The sequence below is a fragment of the Halichoeres trimaculatus genome, unplaced genomic scaffold (genome assembly GCF_033239565.1).
Source record: "Halichoeres trimaculatus isolate MK-OKI-2021-1 unplaced genomic scaffold, fHalTri1.1 fHalTri1_scaffold_11, whole genome shotgun sequence".
NCBI lineage: Eukaryota > Metazoa > Chordata > Actinopteri > Labriformes > Labridae > Halichoeres > Halichoeres trimaculatus.
Window position 1 is genome coordinate 20844919 of NW_027437189.1, and position 20976 is coordinate 20865894.

Sequence of the window (20976 nt, forward strand, 5' to 3'; positions counted from 1 at the left end):
TTTCAAACTATATTGTTTATTTCATATACCTGCCAACGCTTACAGCAACACAAGACCTTGTCATATGCGACACATTGCATATACAGTACTGTTATCTCTGCTCTAGACAGAGCCGTGCTAAAGTTACAGTAGCTCAAATACTCAAGGAATCACTACAACTCACAAGAAGCTGAACAAAAATCTCCCACACAGTTACACGGACACGAACAGAGGGACTGACACACTATTGAGGAGCGAAAGCAGAGTTTAAGGATGAGCTGAACTGTGGTTTCACTATGATGTACTGTAGCTCCTCCACGCCACAGACCACAGACTTGGACCTTGGATTTCAGCGATGCTCTCTTGATCCTCTCTCCAGACAGGGCAGACAATCTAGCGTGGCGTATATATGTGGGGATATTTTTATGAGCAATGAACACACAGAGGCCCGAGAAGAAAGACCAGCTCAGATGGGGTGCCTGAAGTTCTGGCCAGCAAAGCGAGCCTTGTCGCCAAGCTCCTCTTCAATCCTGAAAGAGAGATTGAGACAGTGTTAAAACAGACTACCTGGAGAGAATCTGCACTAACAAAAGAGTTAGTTTCAAGTGTTTAATTTTGCTCTGAGTGCCTATACTCTGTTTTGGCAAGACTCACCTGAGCAGCTGGTTGTACTTAGCCAAGCGCTCAGATCGGCAAGGTGCACCTGTCTTAATCTGTGAAAGGAATGAAATGACAAATACATTTCAATATGAGATTTAACCATCAGCTTTAAAATATGCAAATGAGCTCTAAACATAGCTGAAGAGCCTTGTAAGTCAAGGTTTACCTGTCCAGTGCAGAGACCAACCACCAAGTCAGCAATGAAGGTGTCCTCTGTCTCTCCAGAGCGATGGCTGACCATCACACCCCAGCCATTGCTCTGAGCCATCTTGCAGCTAAAGGAAAAGAAAGAGATTCATGTTAGCACTAGTTTTTCATCAGACCCACTGAGTTCTGGTCATTCTACTCCGCTGCGGACACTCACGCATCCAGGGACTCTGTGACGGAGCCGATCTGGTTGACCTTGAGCAGCAGGCAGTTGCAGGACTTTTCAGCCACACCCTTGGCAATGCGTTTGGGGTTGGTGACAGTGAGGTCATCGCCAACCACCTGGATGCTAGTGCTGGCTGTGAATTTCGCCCAGGCTTCCCAGTCATCTTGGTCAAAGGGATCCTCAATGGACACCACTGTGAGAATATGAGGGAGACAGACATTTATGTCGTCAGTCTTAAAAACAAACACAGTGGAAAAAAATAAATAGTGAGCAGATTTTTTTCCCCCACAGGGACTTTAACTCCACTGCAACTAAAACACTTGGCCACTTGGGGGCAGCAGAATGTCTTCATCCGGGCACTCATTTTAAAGTTTACAGCATACAAAGACTTGAATCTCTACAGATGAAAAGGGATAAGTAACTTATCAGTTCGAGATGTTTGGGAGACTACACATTACTGCCGTTATTTCTTTTCATCTCTTCTGCAGAGCACAAAGAAGGTTGATCTGGAATAAATGGAGTATATGTTAAAAAAGAAAAACTCACCAGGGTAATCTTTAACAAAGCCCCTGTAGAGGTCAGCCAGCTTGTCAGAGGAGATGTAGCGGCTGGGGTCATCAGGAGATTTGAAGTCCAGGTCGTACTTGCCACCCTTGTAAAACTCAGAGGCAGCCACATCCATTCCAATAACAATCTTGTCGGTATAGCCGGCTTTAGCGATGGCATTCTTCAGCAGCTCCAAAGCTAACAAGAAAGCGACATAATACAATCATAATGTGCTTATTGAATTAGAAAATCACTGGGAATGCATGAGTCTCCACAGAAGTCTCTGCTCCACCAGAGCATTTGCCGTATCAGCACCCTGACCTGACACTGGAGTCAGAGGAGGGCTGTTGGGGCACTTTGGGGCCTTAATTTAGAAACCATGTGTCAGGCCAAGGGAGACATGATAACAGAAGCACTTCCCTGGAAGGACTGAGTATGTGGTGCTTTCAAGACACACAGTAACAGAGTCCAGTGATACACTCTTTCCACACACTAACAAAAAAGCTCTAAACGGTGAATCAAAATAATGTAACTTCAGTTTGAGCCACAGTTCTCACAGATCTGATATCATGTTTCCTCTCACCTTCCTTGTTCTCCAGGATGTTGGGAGCAAAACCTCCTTCATCTCCTACATTAGTGGCATCCTTTCCATACTTCTCCTTAATGACATTCTTCAGGTTGTGGTAGACCTCGGCACCAATGCGCATGGCCTCCTTGAAACTGCTGGCTCCCACTGGCAGGATCATGAATTCCTGCATGGCGAGCTTGTTGCCTGCATGGGAGCCGCCATTGATGACGTTGAAAGCCTTAGAAAGAGCAAAAGAGATCAGTTTTCAGCCTGACCAAGGTTAAAATAGTTTTGGATTTGTCATTATAGTTTAGTTTTAGTTCGTTTTGACATTTTTTTTTCCATTACAGTTTAGTTTTAATTAGTTTTCATTCTAGCATTCTAGTTTTTATTAAGTTTTAATTTTTGCAACAAGGCTTAGTTTTAGTTTAGTTTTGGTTTAGTTTAAGTTTAGTTTTAGTTTTTTCATACCTTATTAACCAGGTGCAAGATTCAAAAAGGTCAGAGTAAATATTTTGTAAAACAGTTTATTTTCCAGTTCAACATAGTGCTCACTGCTCAGTCAATGCTGAAACTGAACTGATGGCTGCTGCCTTCATCACAAAAAAATAATATAAACTAAATATAAAATATAAACATAAATTATATAAAATAATGTTAACATGAATTAAATAAAAATAATAAAAACATAAATTATATAAAACAATATAATATGAGCTTTAATGATTAGAAACTTGGACTCTGTAACAATAAAGTCAGACTCACATGAAATCAAACTATTACAGATGCTCTGATTCATTGCTCCACTATGTTTTGTCGCAGCACAGCACAGCGCACAGCCAGTCAGTGCAGTAAACAAGCACGTCCCAGTACGTCACCGTGATGGTGCCGTACGGCGCTGACAACTGTCGAAAACTGTCGTAAAATTGGTTGGGAAAATGTGTCAGATTAATTTAAATCCTAAAGTCTATTAAAATTGTCAGGAACGATAACGAAGGACATTTTATCTCTAACTTTGGTTAGTTTCAGTTAGTTTTGTGAACACAAGACACAGTTTTAGTTTACTTATCATTTTTGTTTTCTTTTCTAGTTTTTATTAGTTTGAGTTAACTGCAATGTATTTTAAATATTACTTTTCCTTTTTAGTTTCGTTTTAGTTAACTATTATAACCTTGAGCCTGACTGAGCTAATAACAGGTCTTCTGACCAAATGTCAAAGTATGGGCAACAGTTATCAGCGTAAAGACTTGATTTGTTAACAAACTCACAGGGACAGGGAGGATGACTTGAGGGTTGCCAGCCAGATCGGCGATGTGACGGTAGAGGGGAACGCCCTTCTCTGCAGCACCAGCCTTGCACACAGCCAGGGAGACGCCCAGGATGGCATTAGCACCAAACTTAGCTACAGGATAGAAGAGACCATGTTTAAGAAAGTGTGTTAACATGCATAAATTACAAAAATCTATTATGAATTCATGATTCTTTCAATAAAGACTGAATAAAACACAATTTTCTTCTGATAACTAAAGAATCTTACACTTGTTTTCTGTGCCATCCATGTCCAGCATCAGCTTGTCAATCTTTGCCTGCTCCAGCACGCTGACATCCTGGATTAGCCGAAAAAAATTACAAGTTAACCGGAGTATTCTGATGTAAAAAGATTACCAAGGGTTAAAAAATGATCAGTTAGCAAGAGCACACTTCATTCATGTCAGAGTTAGCACAACATCTCATCACAAACAGCTTACAGATATTTCAGGAATGCAAACATCAAGTAAAACCCAACAAACTCAACATGTCAGTTTTATGTTGTGTTACTTAATACTTGTGATTTAAACGTTTGGTTAGTCTTTCAGAGACAGTGCCGTTAAACACATACTAAAACTTAGGTGTCCTAACCTTTCATTGGATTTGCAAAGTGTGTAAATGATTTATTTAGTGATATGATGAATTAATCTCTGTAATATTGGGCAAACAATAAGCAGTCCTACCTTGTTAACCAGTGCAGGTGCAATTGTTGTATTGATATGACTTACAGCTTTTGAGACACCTGCAAGGGACAAGCAGACCATGACTGATGCAGACAGAGGAAAACCATGCAGCGCAGGAGAGCCAGATGAACACAGAGTCCCTAATCTGATCTTCCAGGATGTGTTAAAAATAAAGTAGAGATTATTTATTCTCTTTAGGTCTGTGGACATCTGTTAAAGCCTGCAGAGGTTAGTTTTCAAACGCAAACCCATTCATCATGCTACAGTGCACATCAATTTCTAAATCCTCTTATATCACACTTGATTTACCTGGTTACACAATGCAGGGGCCAAGAAATCATTAATATATTTAACTGCTCTTTTGACCCCTAGCAGGAGGAAGAAAGATAGAGAAATTGGAAATGAAGATTGCAGAAAAGAGGGCAGACTACAAATTGTGTGGAAGTATTGAAATGACATGAAAGAAAGTAACAAAGTGTGTTTGAAGGATGAATCAGTTCATACCTTTGCCCATGTAGCGTGTTTTGTCATTGTCACGGAGCTCCAGAGCCTCATATATGCCAGTGGAAGCACCACTGGGTACTGCAGCTCTGAAAAGACCTTAGAGACAGAGGACAGATTGCAAATGTCATTTTCTAAAGTGCTGCGTCACCCTCGAGAAGGAGGCATTAGATCAGCCCTCATTACCACAAATATACAGATCCAAAAACTCTGTGACTAATATGTAACATATACAACTCAGAACATGTGGATGCAAGTGTGTAGCAGAGCAGAACACACTCTGTGGACTGTTTTTTAAGAAAGGAGGAATAGTAAATAAAAAAAATGAATAAAATCACTGACATGCACGTCATTGTTGAACACTGTACACATAATGTACAGGAGAGAAAAATCAAGCATGTGAGGGCATGTAGCCCTGACTGTGCTGCAGATGGCTGTGATGTAACAGAGGAAGACAGACAGTCAACTGAGCATGTGCAGTGCATCTCTGTACGGATGCCAAGCCACACCCTCACATAAAGGGCTAGCTATTGTGGAGTAGCACAGTGTGCAGAAAAATGTGGAATGAGCTTAAATCTACTCAGATTGCCCAGTGGCGCGGCAGGGCTGGGGTGCGTCCGAGGGGATTTAGGGCTCAGGACAGACGCTGACTCGGCCATGGGTTCAGACCAAACAAATCATCTGCATGAAGCAGCAGTTTGGCTCCTGCTCAAGAATGCTTACACCCATCATTCAGGAGACAAAATAAGATTTGGTGCTCTTCTATGATCTTGAAAAAACAGTCCTACAGAGAGCTGTTAACCCTTTAGAAATCTTGCTGACTTAACCTGAAAGGTTTGTCATATAGATTTGAATACACAGAATTAAACACATTTCTATGCAGTGCTCCCTGTTTATGAGATTAAGCGGCTACACAGAGTGTATGTGTCTGTAAAGTTTACTAGAGCTGCTGAAACGACATCCTTCCACCGACAGGCAGAGGGAGGTTTAGCGTGTGCCACTGACTGAGGGGTGAGCTGGTTACATAACGTGTTACAGTAACTATGACAGACTGCCCTGAGTGTAGCACACTTGCTTTGCTTTGATCCATGTTGATAATGATGCCAGCAGGCCTGAGTGGTTTTATCAAAGAAGAATGGAAGTTTAATTTACAGTAAATGGAAGCACAATGCAACCATCCAGAAGGACTGAAAGACAATGAGGCTGCAGACCAGAGAAGTCCAGCCAGTGTAAAGGGCAGTGAAGCCTGTTTCACTCTCTTCCATGTCAGTGGTTATTCAGGCTGCTTCATTAACATTCTCAGGACATTTCATTGGGTTGAGCTGGTCCATTGTTTCTGTTTTCAAAGCAGAGCTGCTCGCCTAAAAGCTTTAACCAAGGTTGAGCCATTAGTTGATTGAATAAATTGGTTTGCGTTTTCAGCAGACGTGTCAGACATGACAGAGTTCTGATTGGATACGCCCAGCAGCTTCATTATGTCATCTAACATACAGTAAAATAAGTCGAGATAACAACACTGTAAATTCACTTTCCACACAGCTCCTCTTGCACTGAGTATCAAGGTTTAGAGCCAAGTCAAAGGAGTGCTAGGAATACTTGTTGTATGAGGTACTCATACACCCAAACAGGAACCATTACAGTAACAGAGTGCTGTATGTCAGTGTGATATTACAGGAGCTATTTTCACACATGCACCATCCAATCTGATCCACTCTGAGTCTGGAGCTGGGTAGTGTCAGGAAGCCACACTGGCTTTGCAGTCCTAATCCACAATTTTACTAGTTTTCACCGGCTTAAAAACTGGACCAAACAGGAATGAATTCAGAAACTTTCTGATATGGTGCAAGACTCAACAGTAAAACAAATGATGGTACTCTTTAAGCCATGGATATGTAATATTATCTATTCCATCTTATAGGCTTTCTAGTGCAATGTGAAATCTTTGACAATGATTCACAAAAAACTGAAGTCAGACAGATCAATTCACAAGTTAGCCATACAGTACCTTTCTTGGTGTACAGGTCAACCTCTACAGTGGGGTTACCACGGGAGTCAAAAATCTCACGAGCGTGGATCTTCAGGATAGACATGGCTCTGGATCTGTGGATGAAACAATCAGGAAAAGACATCAGTAAAGTGCTGATCTATAAGCCAAGATGATGCTGTTAGACCTCGGCTCTGGTACTTACTGGATAACAGTTTGGAGTATAAACAGTGACTGGGCAGAATAAGTAATGCTCTGTGACTGACAGATTTAAAAATGTAATCTATGACTGATAAAGAAAAAAAAGCTTCTGTTAGCTTTTCGCTTTGGGAGTGAGTATGAACTGTCCAGAGGACCTGGACCAAAGTGATGCAGGCTGCCAGGAGCACAGAGATATTGGTCCTACAAAGGGTGTGGCTTATGCAGCAAAAAAAAAACCTCTGCATGATCATCCAGTGTGCTGAATGTTCACGATTGCAACACAGTATTGCAAAAAAGCTTGCAAAACCTAAACAGTGAGGAAAAGTACACTTTAAAAAAAACTCACTGTAGGAGACAATGGATGACCTGGAACACCACATGTTTGAGTTTCTTTTGTCTACATTAAACTTTGCTGATATATGTCAAAGCCTGAGTCGTGGTGTATCTCACTGAGCATTTGTTATCTCTCTGAATTCCTCTTGTGAAGGTCACACAGAGTATGAAACCAGACAACGTGGCCACAACTGACTGCTGCACTATTGATTCCCATTCATTTTAGCTAACTTGCTCTGAATCTGCATGAGTGAACTTTTAGTACACTCAAACTGCAGCGGATAAACAGCACAGCTAATGGAAAATCCTCAGGCCTAAAAGACTGTGTGGAGACAAATAACCCAATTATATGCACAGACCCTGAATATAAACAATTAAATGTACAGGTGCTGGATATTAAACCTTTATACTTTACATTACAGTATTTTTGGAGTTAAGGTTGTTGACAGTCACCACTGCATTGACTTTAAATGCATCTTTTGTTTGTTCTTAGAGGAAGATAGCAAGCTTGAGTGCAGGGAGGTTAGCTGGCAGCACAAAATGGCATCCACAGATAAATAAATAATTAAGAATTGATACCTGATACCTGATGTGGTAGCTGTTAGATAAACTCAACCACTCCCGACACACATGGACACACACAGTGAAGTTGATATATATTCCAGTTAATATTCAATGGGATTTTATAAACTTCATAAAGACAAATTAAAACTGCTGAAAAACGGTCAAGGGATTCTAACTGGGTGTCTTGGTGGAAGTGTTTGGATTTCCTAGCGTAGTTAGTGGACAAATATGTGTTCATCACTAAAAGGACTCACTGGACGCTCCTGATTCATAGACCACAGTAATTTTCCTTCAACTGGTGGACACACCCCCATGTCTGGTGCATGCAACCGGTGCTCTTTCAGTCTGAGTCTGACTAAGCCTGCGCCACATCCTGCCGCGTAGGCCTTTACATTTGAACAAAATGACACTTATATTGGTTCCTTAAGGCTGTTGGATGTCAGGCCTGCAACTTGACGCCTCTTTCCCACACACCCTGCAGTTCTAAATGGAGTGACATGTCGCCAGCTGACGGTCTGGTTTAAAAATAGACGGTGGGCTACAAGCTACTCCATCTAGCAGGCCACAGAAGCTTCAGGTTATGAATTAAAAATCATTTACAACAGGCAATATCTAGAGGAAGCTCCTAAGACGACACAAGGACAACACATCGAGGTTATCGTCAAGGATGTGGAACACAATGTACACACTTATTAAACCAAAAATGTATCCACAGTAGCACAAACTATCTTAAAATATGCTCTTCAAAATGTAAGAGCTGTCACCCTGCTCAAGGTTCGCGTTTAAAAGAGAGAAATAAAGGTGATAAAGTTACCTTTTCCGCCTAACTGTGTGCAAGGAACGGTGCTGTCTCTCTCGTGCGGGCAGGCAGAGAAGGCGCTCGTGACGTTACGGGCTCAGTGATAAGTGGACAGAATCAGGAAGAGGCTGCTAACCGAGCAACGCCATTGGCTGGGACAAGCTCACGAGGCAGAGTAGTGCGAGGAGAGACGCACGTTCACTATCTGGAGTCAGACTTGGTACATCTCGAGGGCAGGAAGGATGCGGGTTTCTCGTGCTCTACCAAAAGCAATTAAAAAATACGGTTTACACAACAAAATGTTGGTATTTGAAGGAAATGTGGATTTATCTGCCTTTTTCCGAGCCTGGATGTGCAATAAGGGTAGAATGCGGAAAGATGACGCATTGTGAGTACGTGCAGAGAGGCAGGCAGGGATTTCCATTGCAGTGGTTTGTCGTAGGTCACATGTCCATCATGATCACGTTTTTGAGGCTCCAACATCTTCATTCACATCGTGAACAAAAAGCATTAATAAGCTGCATTTTTTATTTACCTTTCATGATCAAACAGGGCCAAGAAGCATTGTTATGGTTAGTTTCAGATGAAAAAAAAACCTCATTACATGAGCATCAAAACTTGACATGCAAAACTTGCTGGGACCACGTTGTCCTGATCTGTATTCCTTTATAACATCCTTTAGATGTGACATGTTATTCCAGTTAACGGAATTACCCTTTGACTCTTATGCAACATGATCATCCAGTCCATAAAGGCAATCAATCCTCACCCAAATTTAACGTTGGAATAATCTTAGATTCAGATCAATCAACAGGTCCGTGCTCATGCTTGAGGTTTAGAAAGTAAAATTGTATAATTAGCTCATTTGATATGTTTTATGTATTTACCACCCCCAATAAATTACGAATGTGCCAGTCCACAAGTTAAGTTTTTAGATATTTCTGTGTAAGTCCCACTCAGTGTAAGAAAATAGAGCTGCTTGGTTTTGCACGAGGCTTTAATAATGGAATACATGCTTCATTCATAAAGTGAAAACAGCACGAGTGGGTTTCCCTGAAGCATCTTGACGTCTCGCGGTTGCATGACATGGATGTGACGCAGCTGCGCAGTGCAGCGAGCGCAGCATCACGAGCAAATCGGTAACGTTGGAGCTGCAGAGTGATGTACGTCTGCTGCAGTGACCTTGAGATTGTCGGTCTTAAATCCAACCACGCCATCTGCTGGCTGTTCGATAGGCTGTATTAAAAGAGGTTAAACTGTATCAACAGGGCATTAAACACTCAGCCACCTGATAACAGACCAATAAATTTCCTCTAATTATTTTTATTTTGACTGATTTGGCCACTCTTTATCTCAATGTGCTTGGTAACTTTTCCTCCCTACAAATGACAGTGCTAGAAAGTGTTCAAGAGGCACTTTTTGGCCTGCACACACAAACTCTGCAGCATTTGAGGTTTGCAAACACAACCTACCAAAATGTTGTTAAAAAAAAAAAAGGGTTAACCACCACAAATAACATCGTATGCTGATTATTTTATACTTCTTACCTGCACCAGCATTTGAAGAGGATTCAGGTGATGCTTGCAAAATGGTATGCCTTTATATATACAAAATACACATTCTGACCTTCTACACATGCACACTTTTTTCCTCCCATCATACCCTGCTTGAGCAGGAAACAGGCCCATTTGGAGCTCTGGTCTATCAACAAGCCATATAATGTTTTACAGATCAGTCAAAAGCCAACTTTTGAATGTCAGCCTTTGAAGAACCCCTCTTCCTGGCACCTAGGCTCCTCTACGCTACCCAGACCATTTGATCTCTGACCTTTAGAGAAGTGGCTGCAGAGCATGTAGACCAAAACAACATGATTAACAACTTACCAACAACTGCAAACTTGATGTGTTGTTGTAGAAGCAACATGGTATCGTTTTACATTCTACGGAGCAGGACTGATGGTTTGTTTGAAAGATGACCTCACAGGAGCCCCTGTAGCACATGCCACAACATTTCAACATCAACTGTTCCATCCTTGGCATGGACACATTTGTTGCATGTTAAATCATTTTTTTTTCTCCTAACACTTCCCCATCCTGCTGAGCAGAATAACAAATTCTTTATTGAAGAATGATGTGATGAGAGAGGGCACACAAAACTGTACAAGTGTTTGTTATTGCTCAGTCACAAGGACTGTATATATTTTGGTTAGATTTTTGAGGAAAGGTGTGTTTAGATTTCTTCCTCGCCTTTCTGCTTTTTTTTTTTTTTTTTTTTTTTAACCAATCCATTGTTCGTATGCTAGATATGATGCTACACACAGTGGCTCGTTTGCATAGCTCAGCACAAAAACTGGTGGACACAGCTGCCCTTGCCCTGCCCAAAGCTCACATTATCAAGCAACGGTGTAATTCATTAAATAGATTATAAAAATATGGTAAACATGGAAGAGACAGTTATAGACCAGGGATGGTAGCTAACCCTCTTCTCTGAGTTTTGCACAGCAGGGCCAAGACTTGTTAATTGTTGGAAAGATGGTTGGACATAATGACACAGGCGCTCTGTTCGTGTATGAGAAAGCTGCAGCAGAGTGGGAGGTGACAGGAAAAGAAGGCTGGTTAACCGTGGCATGTTGCTGTCAGTCATTTTATCATATTTTCCCCAAACCAGAGCACATACCCTCTCTGACGTCACAGGGGGAAACCCACAGTAAAAGCCGGTTTGCTGATTGCTCATCTTACTCCACTGCTGCATATTCTTGAGATATTTGGCTGTTTTCACTTCCTCGCTCATTTGTACAATTTTCAAACATGAGAATAGAATAGAATAGAATAGAATAGAATAGAATGAATAGAATAGAATAGAATAGAATTTTATTGTCATTGTAACAAGTACAACGAAATTGAAGTCACAGCAGCAACCAAGAAAACAAAAGTAAGAGAGTGTATAGAAAGTTCAAAAAGGTCCATAAGAAAATAGATGATGACAGCTTGTCCATCATTGTCCAGTTCAGCCAGCCTCCACCTCCACAGGGTCCAGGACTGAGCTTCTACAGTCATGCTCCATCTCTGTCTCCTGGATCCTGTCTGCTCACAGCAGGTGAAGCTCTTCCAATGTGGCGTTGGTGTCTGATGTTAGCTCCGTTAGCCATGTCTGTGAATAGCATGATGCTACTCTGCCCTCTGGTATTCCCTCTGTTGCTGGGTTAGCACAGCTAGCTCGTCCATCTTATTGGAGATAGATGTCATGTTCCCAATAACGATGGATGGAAGGACAGGTCAGTGTCGTCACTTCTTAGCTCACACCTGAGAACCAGCACGTGGTCCTCACCTCCTTCTCCTCCCCTTGTGGGAAGACATCAGGCCTTACACCAGTTAGCATTGACATGCTACAGGCTGCTAACAGCTAATTTCACATGTAAACAATGCAGCCATGGTTACATGTAAGATCTCCAGATGAACACAGGAGAAAAAGTAATAAAAATATCACTGAAGCCACAAAATGTTTGGTGTCCATGACCAACAAATGAGCCAAACAAAGTAATGATCCACTCCAAATACAAAGATTACGAAAAAGAGACGGAAAAATTACAAGAAACGGACAAAAAGGCAAAAGGCAGCCACAGCCAACAGGGCGGCGCCTCACGACTCAACTCAGTGAATGTGAATTAGTCAGGCTGCTCTCATCAATATGCAGCATGAGTTCGTCAGAGAAAGTCTTTCCATAGAGAAAGCAACCACAGACTCATTTGCTCCAGTAAAGCTTCTCACATGAGTCAGACTGAGGTTGTACTGGTCAGTTTCCAGGTGTAAACGTGTGTCTATGTGACCTGGACGTTCCAGGATAGATCCTTCATGCTCAGTGGACCTATGCAAAGAAATAAACATGCCAAACCTAATGCAAACAGACCAAATAACAACCAGTGTGTCTTTATGCATTAACGTTGCCAGCCTTCTGTACACATTTTTTATTTTCTTTTAACATTTCCACCCTGTTAAAAAGAGCTTCTCCTGTTAGATGAGTTTGCATGACATGTGTGGTGGTGGGTGACCAGAGCAGCAGTTTCCTACTTTGACCTCTTTGTTTGGCAAACCTATGGTTCACACAGTTATGTTAGCACTAGTGAAACCATTAGATTTTTATTGCATGATCTCAGGTTTTTTTTTGTTTGTTTGTTTGTTTTTGCATCTTGCTTAATTCAAAACCAATTTAGCTCTGGAGCAGAACAAGAAGCTGCAGAAACATGCGTTTGCTATACAATAAGAGTGACAAAGACATCAACAGAGTAAAGGTGGCAAATGAGGGTGTGAAGTGCAAGGAGAGGTGATAACCATGAAATAAAAAGAAGTCACAGATGAAGATAAAGATATCAAATGTGTTGCAGAGGAAGAGAAAGACGAGTCAGAGGGTTGTTTTAACATCCGCTGATGCTTACCTTGACTAAAAGCTGTGAACCATCAGAACAAAAACATCAAAAATAGTTGTTTTTTCTTTTTACCAGTTTAATGTGTCCTGTTGTACTGGTCGATTCTTAAGAACAGTCTTGAAAACTTCCCTTCCAGTTATTTCCTCTCTTGGTTGGTTGAAGCTAAACTGGGTGAAATGTCAGGGAAATGAGAGTCATATGGTTTGAATTGGCCTGTTTAGTGCTTTGGCATCACACTTCATCAAAACCAGCTCGTTAGGTGGTGAGGTTTTGGGATTTCTTCCAAATAGGGCACTAGGAGGTTTGGGAAAAGGAGACTATAAGTGCACTAAATTCCCATAAGACCGGCCGTACTGTTCTGTATCAGGACAATGTATCTGTAGACTGTCAGATTTGACCTGTTCTGTCTTCTACTACATATTTGATTGGCTGCAGGAAAAAAAAAGTCTGTTGTGGATTTCTGATAAACGAACCTGGCTTTAACTTAGTCATATTTCCATCTTTCATCACTCCCTCACCCTGTCAGGCCATCATGCTTCTGTACATACACTGCGTATTTGAACCGCATATGTTGAGCTCAACATATGCAGCCTTTAAATTACTGGGCTTGCTTTTTGCCGGTACAATTACATCATCAAAGTCCCCAAGACGTTAAGAGCTATGATTGTCCTCAAGTCAAAGATAAACCCAGTGATTTACTGAGGGAGAGGGCAGCTCTGGTGGGAGGGAGAGGACAAAGTGCTGCTGTGAGTTGAGCACTGAGGGGCATAAGAAACGACTGTTCTCAGACTATGTGTGTTTGGAAAGTGCTCTCCTGCCAATTAACTTTAAGTTTTGTTGTTTTTTTCTACTCTTGACCTTTTAAAAGCAGTTTCACAGCCTTTAAGTGTGAGCAGCCTACAACAAAAATAATCACAATCAGTGAAGTGTGAGGTGCAGAGAGGCTGAAGATCTATGGAGGAAGGATGTGAGCACAACAATGAGTTTCTTAAATCATGAGTCCTTTGATCATTTTGTAATTCAATCACTTCCTTAAGCTCAAGAACTCACACACTCAACATTTTTTATACATGGACTTAAATCCATTATATCCAATGGTCCAAACCTTACTTGTTGACTATTTTCAAACCCTGAATGTCTTTAAGGGTAAGTACACTGACCAAATTTAACTAAAACAACAACAAAAAATCTCAAATTTTCAATCAAAATTTCCTCTAAAGTCCTGTTTTTGCAGAGGTTATATCACTTGGAAGCTATTCATTTTATGTGCTAAGCTAAAGTGTCTATACTACTCCCATTTATCAGTGTTAACAATCTTACATTTGAATTCTTGGCAGGATTATAAAGTACCCTATTCACCTTCCTTCATTTGTAAATCCTTGAGGACATTTTCTCCTGCTTTACAAACACCTACACACCCCAGTTTGACAGCTCTGGCATTTACTTTTGAGACATGTTATGACTGGTGGGCAGCAACAGGTGATACCAGTCATGATGTAGCGCCTACCATTATTTATTACAACTGGCTCGGATATCTTTTCATACAAGGAAGTTATTTTATCAATACAATCTGGGACTTTCTTGGATTGCAGCTTTACCAGCAAAGCTCTGGTGACTTGAATGTGAGTGTAAAATGAAAAAAGTCCCCTCCTCAAATGGATTTTTGACCCCTTAAACAAAGAGTTTGCCCTCTAAATAAGAAGGAAGGCGCTCTCTCAGGGTGGGCTTCAAATAGTTTCATGCAGATCTAAATGAGCAACATGAGAGGAATGACAGAGGACATATTTCGAGACATATTCCAGATAAATCAGATAGCCAGTATGAGTAGTTCCCCTCGTTGTAAGTCTGCTGGGAAGAGCTCTGGGCGTTTACAGCTGTAGTTACAACACCTCCCTCCCCACGCACTTTAAATGCAGAGAGAGAATCGCCGTGAGATGCCTCAGTCCTGTCTGCGTTAAGGAGCAGGGGAACGCAGCGATGGAGTTTCTCTCTGTGTTTGTATGCGCTGTTCTGCTTTGTGCAGTCAATGCTGGGATATCTCCTGACGCTATACACTGGACATACACAGGTAGGTCTAGTTTCAGGACTAAATGTGGCTTTGGGTTGTTTTTCTAAATTAAGCCTTCTCAGGAACGAAAGTAATCTGGTGCGTAAAAGTTGCGCGTAAGTTTATCCAAAATGCATTTTTTATGCATCCAACAGAAGCGAATGGAAAACACTTTTCCTAAGCTGCTCAGATATTATAATGCTATTTGTCTTTTTATTAAATACTGACCCAGGTTTGCTGTGTGAATCGCACTGTGTTGGCCAAATACCTCCGCTGTCAGACTGTGGTTGCATCAAGTGTGTGTGAAAATAAACTGAAAGACAAATCATTCGGTGTGGGTACAACATGATGGTAATAAAATGAGAATGAATAATGCTGGAAAAAAACATCACTTCATCAGCAATATCCAGTTTGACAAGTCCTGTCCCTGTCAGTGCGCTTAAACCACCGACCTACTTTATTACTTCACAAACAAGCGCTAATACCTGGTTCGATCAGTGTCACTCCCAAAGTGTCTTTTTATCCGACCAGACAAAGTATATATGCTTTAATAATATCTGCTCATAGTTATTTACTTTACTTTCTATGTGCAGAGGGTGCTTTGGACCAGATGCACTGGCCAACCAAGTACCCTGCATGTGGAGGTAAGAAGCAGTCTCCTATTGACATCCAGCGGCGCAACGTGAGACATAATCCCGACATGCTGCAGTTGGAGCTCAAAGGATATGATGCTCAGAGAGGAAATTTCCTCATGTCCAACAACGGACACTCTGGTAAGTTAAGCCAGCATGTGGATCTAAAACTGCAACATTTTATTGACCAGAAAAAAAAAAAAAAAAAAAAAATGCATTAGGGGAGACCGGGTATGGTTGTGACATGGGGAGAGTTGTAACACCATCAATTCCACCAATCAGGGATAAGATTGCAGTCTTATGATCATTTCAGTATTAACCCACTTTCACCCTGATCACTCATGGTGATTGTCAGGGCTCGAAACAGGTGTATGCAGATGCTATAGAGAGAAAAAAAAAACTGATTTTAAGGTAAGAAAGTAATTTTTCCATCAAGACTATAGCTACATTGTAATGTTATAAAACAGAAAGTGAGTTCTTGTCAGTCACAGAGTCACAGAGACCTCTGCTTTTGCTTTGTTTTTGTTTACCTGTGACAACTTATCCCAGCATGTGTTACAACCTACCCCAGTAGTGGGGATGGTTGTAACAAAGGACCACCATGTGTTTGACATCACCTGGTGAAGTCTATTATATTCCTATAGAGGTTTGAATTGATGTCATTTGTAGTAAACAAATGTGGGAACTTTGCATTACAGTTTGAGAACTCTGACTCAAACTTCAGTGAGTTGGAAGTACTGAAGAAAAAAGTGTTACAACCTTTCCCAGTCTCCCCTACCTACCTGTATGATAATTGGTGTGTGACTTCTGATGTGTGCGGGCTCTTTTTTTTTTTTTTTGTCAATAAAAGATTAAATCATTTAATTTCCCATCAGTTCAAATCGACCTGCCCCCCACCATGATGATCAGCAAGGGTCTCCCAGGAAAATACACAGCAGTCCAGATGCATCTGCACTGGGGCGGCTGGGACTTGGAGGCCAGTGGTGCAGAGCACACTGTTGATGGCATCCGTTACATGGCAGAGGTTTGCTTTAGGATTACTCTTAGAAAAAAACATGTCCTGAACCAAAACAGATCCTAAACTATCTGTTGAACAAGCAGGCGTGCCTGTAAGGAGGTGACAGGTAAAATGCTATAATTTTGTGATAATCAAAGGCTTACCTTAATAAAACACATGTAGTGTCTATAAACAGACTTATCTCCCTACAACAACATGAGGTACATCAAGGCACAAAACAGCCCAGTGGAGTAAATACCTGACAAATGTAGAGATCTAATTTCTTCAAAGTTATGCTTTTGTTAGATAAGAAAGAAACAATTTGTTTTATTGATGAAGTTTGTGAGCTCTCATTTAGACAGTTTGAGGAGGTTTTGTATTATCTTTAGACAAACTCTGGGTGTGGTTTCAATAAAAACCATTTAAAGGTTTCAACCACACCCACACATGGAGCAAAGTGGACAACAGCAGAGTTTAAAACTTTTATTTTGAATTTGATCCTCATCCTTGTCTCTAACGCCACCTCCATCTAAGTTTACTTTAAAAAAAAACCTTAGATTTCTTCTTATTTCATATTTTTTCTCACTTAAGTTGTTATCATGCATATTCTGGCACCTAACCTGTCTTTCATTTACACCTTGTCTTTCAGCTTCATGTCGTACATTACAACTCTGACAAGTACAAGAGCTTCACTGAAGCCAGAGATAAGCCTGACGGGCTGGCAGTGCTCGCCTTTTTCTATGATGTATGTATGTCAAACACACTTTCCTCCCCTGTCTCCTGTGTTTTGCTTTCCGTCACCTCTAGGTCGTTCAACATTTACACAAGAAAACTGGCACTATTTCTTAAAAATGACCTTTAACTGTGCCATGACAAGTTTACAGACAGACACTTAGCAGAGAAAAATGATCTTTCAGTGCCAGTTGAAGTGTATGAGTGGACATCCAGCTGTGTTGAAAAGCTGTATTGAGTGTTGAGTTGCATGGAGACATACTGACTGAGTGCTTGTTTATTGAGGAAATGCTCTGGATGTTGAGCAGTCTGCGGCTGTCAGCTTCAGGAGGTCACTTCTGCACGAACACACCTCTGCTGGTATCCAGTAAGAGCGAAGCACAGAGTAGCTGGGAACTGTGCTGACTCATTTAGTGACAATGATTCACTTGGCCTGAAAGTATGAAAAGGTTCTAATCCAAGTATCATGACAAACATCCCAAACATTGAGATCTGCGAGTGAGGCGACATAACAAAAACCTGAGAGGTCAGACTAACAGGTATTGACATGTTTTAATTCAAAAAGTTGGTTTCTTGATGTTCTGGTTCACCTTTGACCTTTCTGGGATCAAAACAGTGTTTACTTGCAGACTCGGGTGATTTCACATATTTTGAAGCTACTGTGAGAAACTTCTGGGTGTGTCAATTTTGGCAACCCCTGTTGATACAAGAGGAACTTAAGTCACTTTGTTGGTTCTGTCCTAACAAGTTCTCTATTATAAATGTTTCACTCTAATACCGGGGTGGCCAACGAGTCAGGGACCAAGAGCCACAAAAATTACCGTGATACTACAAAGAACCACCAAAAAACGTGGTCTTATGTGAACAAATTTACATAAAATGAAAATCAATACATTTCCCATTTTCAACGCAAGATTTGTTTTGTTTGTAAGCGTGTTTAAAATTTGTACTTGGAGGAGAGTCAAAGACAAATTTCTGTTTTTGCTGCAGAAGAGACAAAGTTTCATCTATCTATCTATCTATCTATCTATCTATCTATCTATCTATCTATCTATCTATCTATCTATCTATCTATCTATCTATCTATCTATCTATCTACACATGAGTGATTGAGAGGAGTACATGTAGAGAAAAGAAACTGAAACTTAAGTATCAATCTCATCACCCATGTATTGATCAATACTGGTCCTTATGTTTGCAACAATACATCGGTTTTATGAGTGGATCAAAGAGCCGCGCACCGAAAGGCAAAGAACCACATGCAGCTCACGAGCCACAGGTTTTGGCTCCCCTTCTCTATTACCTCTCAGTGGGGACTTGTTCAGAGGGGTGGGAGAGGCCCCCCTTTAGATCTGAATGGCTGCTCCAAAATCCTATGATTAGCTATGTGCATTGTCAGAGGCGGGACTTTTATTAAAGTAAACTAAACGGGATGTGATGGAAATGGCTGATTGTGGCCTTTCTTACATTTCAACGTCACACATTTTCTTCTGTCTGTACTTAGCGCATCTATTTACATTAACAGTTCTAAACAACATGCAAACCAAAGTTTTTCTACCATTTGCCGGTGGGCACACTTTACCTCAGCCCATCTTAACTGATTTTGACATGTTTTGGATAAAGTTCAAATTTAATGTTCCACTTTTTCTACTTCTTTGCCTTCACCATTAATTAACAACCCTCAGCTTGTAACTAGCTGAGTTTGAGTTAAACTCTCTGACTCAGTCTCAGAATCTGACACAGATCTCTGGCCCTCTTTCAGGATGGGCATTTTGAGAACACGTACTACAGTGACTTCATATCCTACCTGGACAACATCAAGTATGCAGGTGAGTAACTGCACACAGAAACATGCTCCTCTGAGTTTCAGTGTAACTTCATTCTAACACGACCTTCACAGGTCAGTCTATGAACATTTCCAGCATCGACGTGCGATCCATGCTCCCCGAGAACCTCAACCATTTCTTCAGATACCAGGGCTCCCTCACCACCCCGCCCTGCTACGAGAGCATCCTGTGGACCGTGTTTGATACTCCCATCACTCTTTCACATAACCAGGTGAAGCAGACAGAAGGATTTTCCTCTGTTTGTAACATGGAAGCTGTTTGTAAAGTGAAGCTCTGTCATGTGTGGAAGGTTTATTCTAAACAATATGTCATGAGATGTCACAGTGTGGTTTTCCGTCTCCTTCGTCTGTTGTGTTCAGATCAGGAAACTGGAGAGTACCCTGATGGACGTTTTTAACAAGACCCTGTCACGTGATTATCGCATAGCTCAGCCGCTGAACGACAGAGTGGTGGAGTCTTCTTTCCTGCCACGCCTCGGGAAAGGAAGTGTGTAATATGTTGAGACATTGCTATTACAGAAAGGAAATGACCCCACAGAGTTTATTATTGTCCCAGCCTTGGTCTGATCCACTTTTTGTCTTTCTAGCATTTTGTCGGCAGGATGAGATTGAGTCCAGGCTCCTGAGGATCGAGGGTCTGATTACATCTCTTGGGAAGCATGTAACATCAGGTGAAAGAACTGAGATCAAATCTGCCTGAGGTGTTGTGTTCGAGAACCCAGATTCAGTGTTGTTTTTTCTCCCTTTTTAAGGCGGACCTCGTAACTCAAGGCCTTCCAGATACGGTAAGAATTAATCCTGACTGACTGAGATCAAACATTGAGGATATATCTCATCATTCAGACTGATTCTTCTTTCTTTCTCAGAGGCCCGTGCTCTTTTTCCCTTGGTGCTCCACTTCCAGGAGACAAACCCTGGTGGTTATGCTTTGGCTCGCCCTGACCACCCCATGGAACTGGACTCTTTCACCATCTGCATGCACCTCCTTCCCCAGCAGGAGGGCCTACACACAGCCATCTCGTATTCCAGCAACGGCATCGAAAATGAGCTGACCGTCTCAGTCGGTGAGGACAGAGATGCCAAAGAGGTCGGCCTCTGGATCGGAAATGAGTTTGTCAACCTGCCGCACAACTTCATTTCCCACGACTGGTCCAACTACTGCATCACATGGTCATCACACACAGGCGGCGCACAGCTGTGGATCAATGGCAAGGTAGGGGAGCGGCGTTTCCTGAAGAGCGGCTACTACATCAGCCCCGGAGGTGTTTTCGTCCTGGGAATAGACCAGGATGGGTTACTCGGGATCTCCAACACCAAAGCCTTTGAGGGAAAGATGACCGACGTCAATGTCTGGGACTACGTCCTGACCACAGCGGACATCCGGGACCAGATGTCGTGTGAGAGGAACAGCACCATGGTGGGAAATGTGTTCAGCTGGGGGAGCACCAAGCTCAGCATGTTTGGAGGGGTGCAGCTGGACACACAATACAGATGCTCCTGAATCAGCTGATCCAGAGCCATTAAATAATGCAAAAATAAACAAAAGTGTCAGTACTGATGTGGAATTTAACTGTGTTTGCAAACAGAATGAAGAAAGTCACGTGTTTCATGCACCTTTAAGTCAGTTTCAAACAAACGCTTTGCATCTGCTCGTCATCAATAAAAGTTTTTAAGTGTCTCTGGTTTGATCAATGACTCAGCACAAAGATATTCAATTTATTCACAAAGAAATAACACAAAAAGAAGTTGTGCAAAGACTCCTTTTGAAACACACATCAAAGTCTGGATTAAAACATTCCC

At 41.6% G+C, this 20976-nt stretch overlaps 2 protein-coding genes across 2 annotated transcripts; one reads left to right on the top strand and one right to left on the bottom strand.

The window, feature by feature from the left end:
• Nucleotides 1-8667, bottom strand: eno1a (enolase 1a, (alpha)). Its single transcript, XM_074681483.1, has 12 exons — nt 8515-8667; nt 6624-6718; nt 4622-4717; nt 4118-4176; nt 3664-3733; nt 3395-3528; nt 2142-2364; nt 1559-1756; nt 1004-1205; nt 806-914; nt 634-692; nt 1-509 (listed from the first exon to the last, which is right to left on the bottom strand). Exons 2-12 carry the CDS (start codon nt 6706-6708, stop codon nt 446-448), a joined length of 1299 nt encoding a protein of 432 aa, XP_074537584.1. The 5' UTR covers nt 6709-6718; nt 8515-8667; the 3' UTR covers nt 1-445.
• Nucleotides 8668-14849: 6182 nt separating this feature from the next.
• On the top strand, nt 14850-20810 carry ca6 (carbonic anhydrase VI). The gene is made up of 10 exons (XM_074681895.1): nt 14850-14990; nt 15563-15742; nt 16477-16625; nt 17248-17343; nt 19093-19159; nt 19231-19388; nt 19537-19663; nt 19764-19847; nt 19929-19961; nt 20043-20810. Exons 1-10 carry the CDS (start codon nt 14900-14902, stop codon nt 20675-20677), a joined length of 1620 nt encoding a protein of 539 aa, XP_074537996.1. The 5' UTR covers nt 14850-14899; the 3' UTR covers nt 20678-20810.
• The last annotated feature ends 166 nt before the right edge of the window (nt 20811-20976 follow it).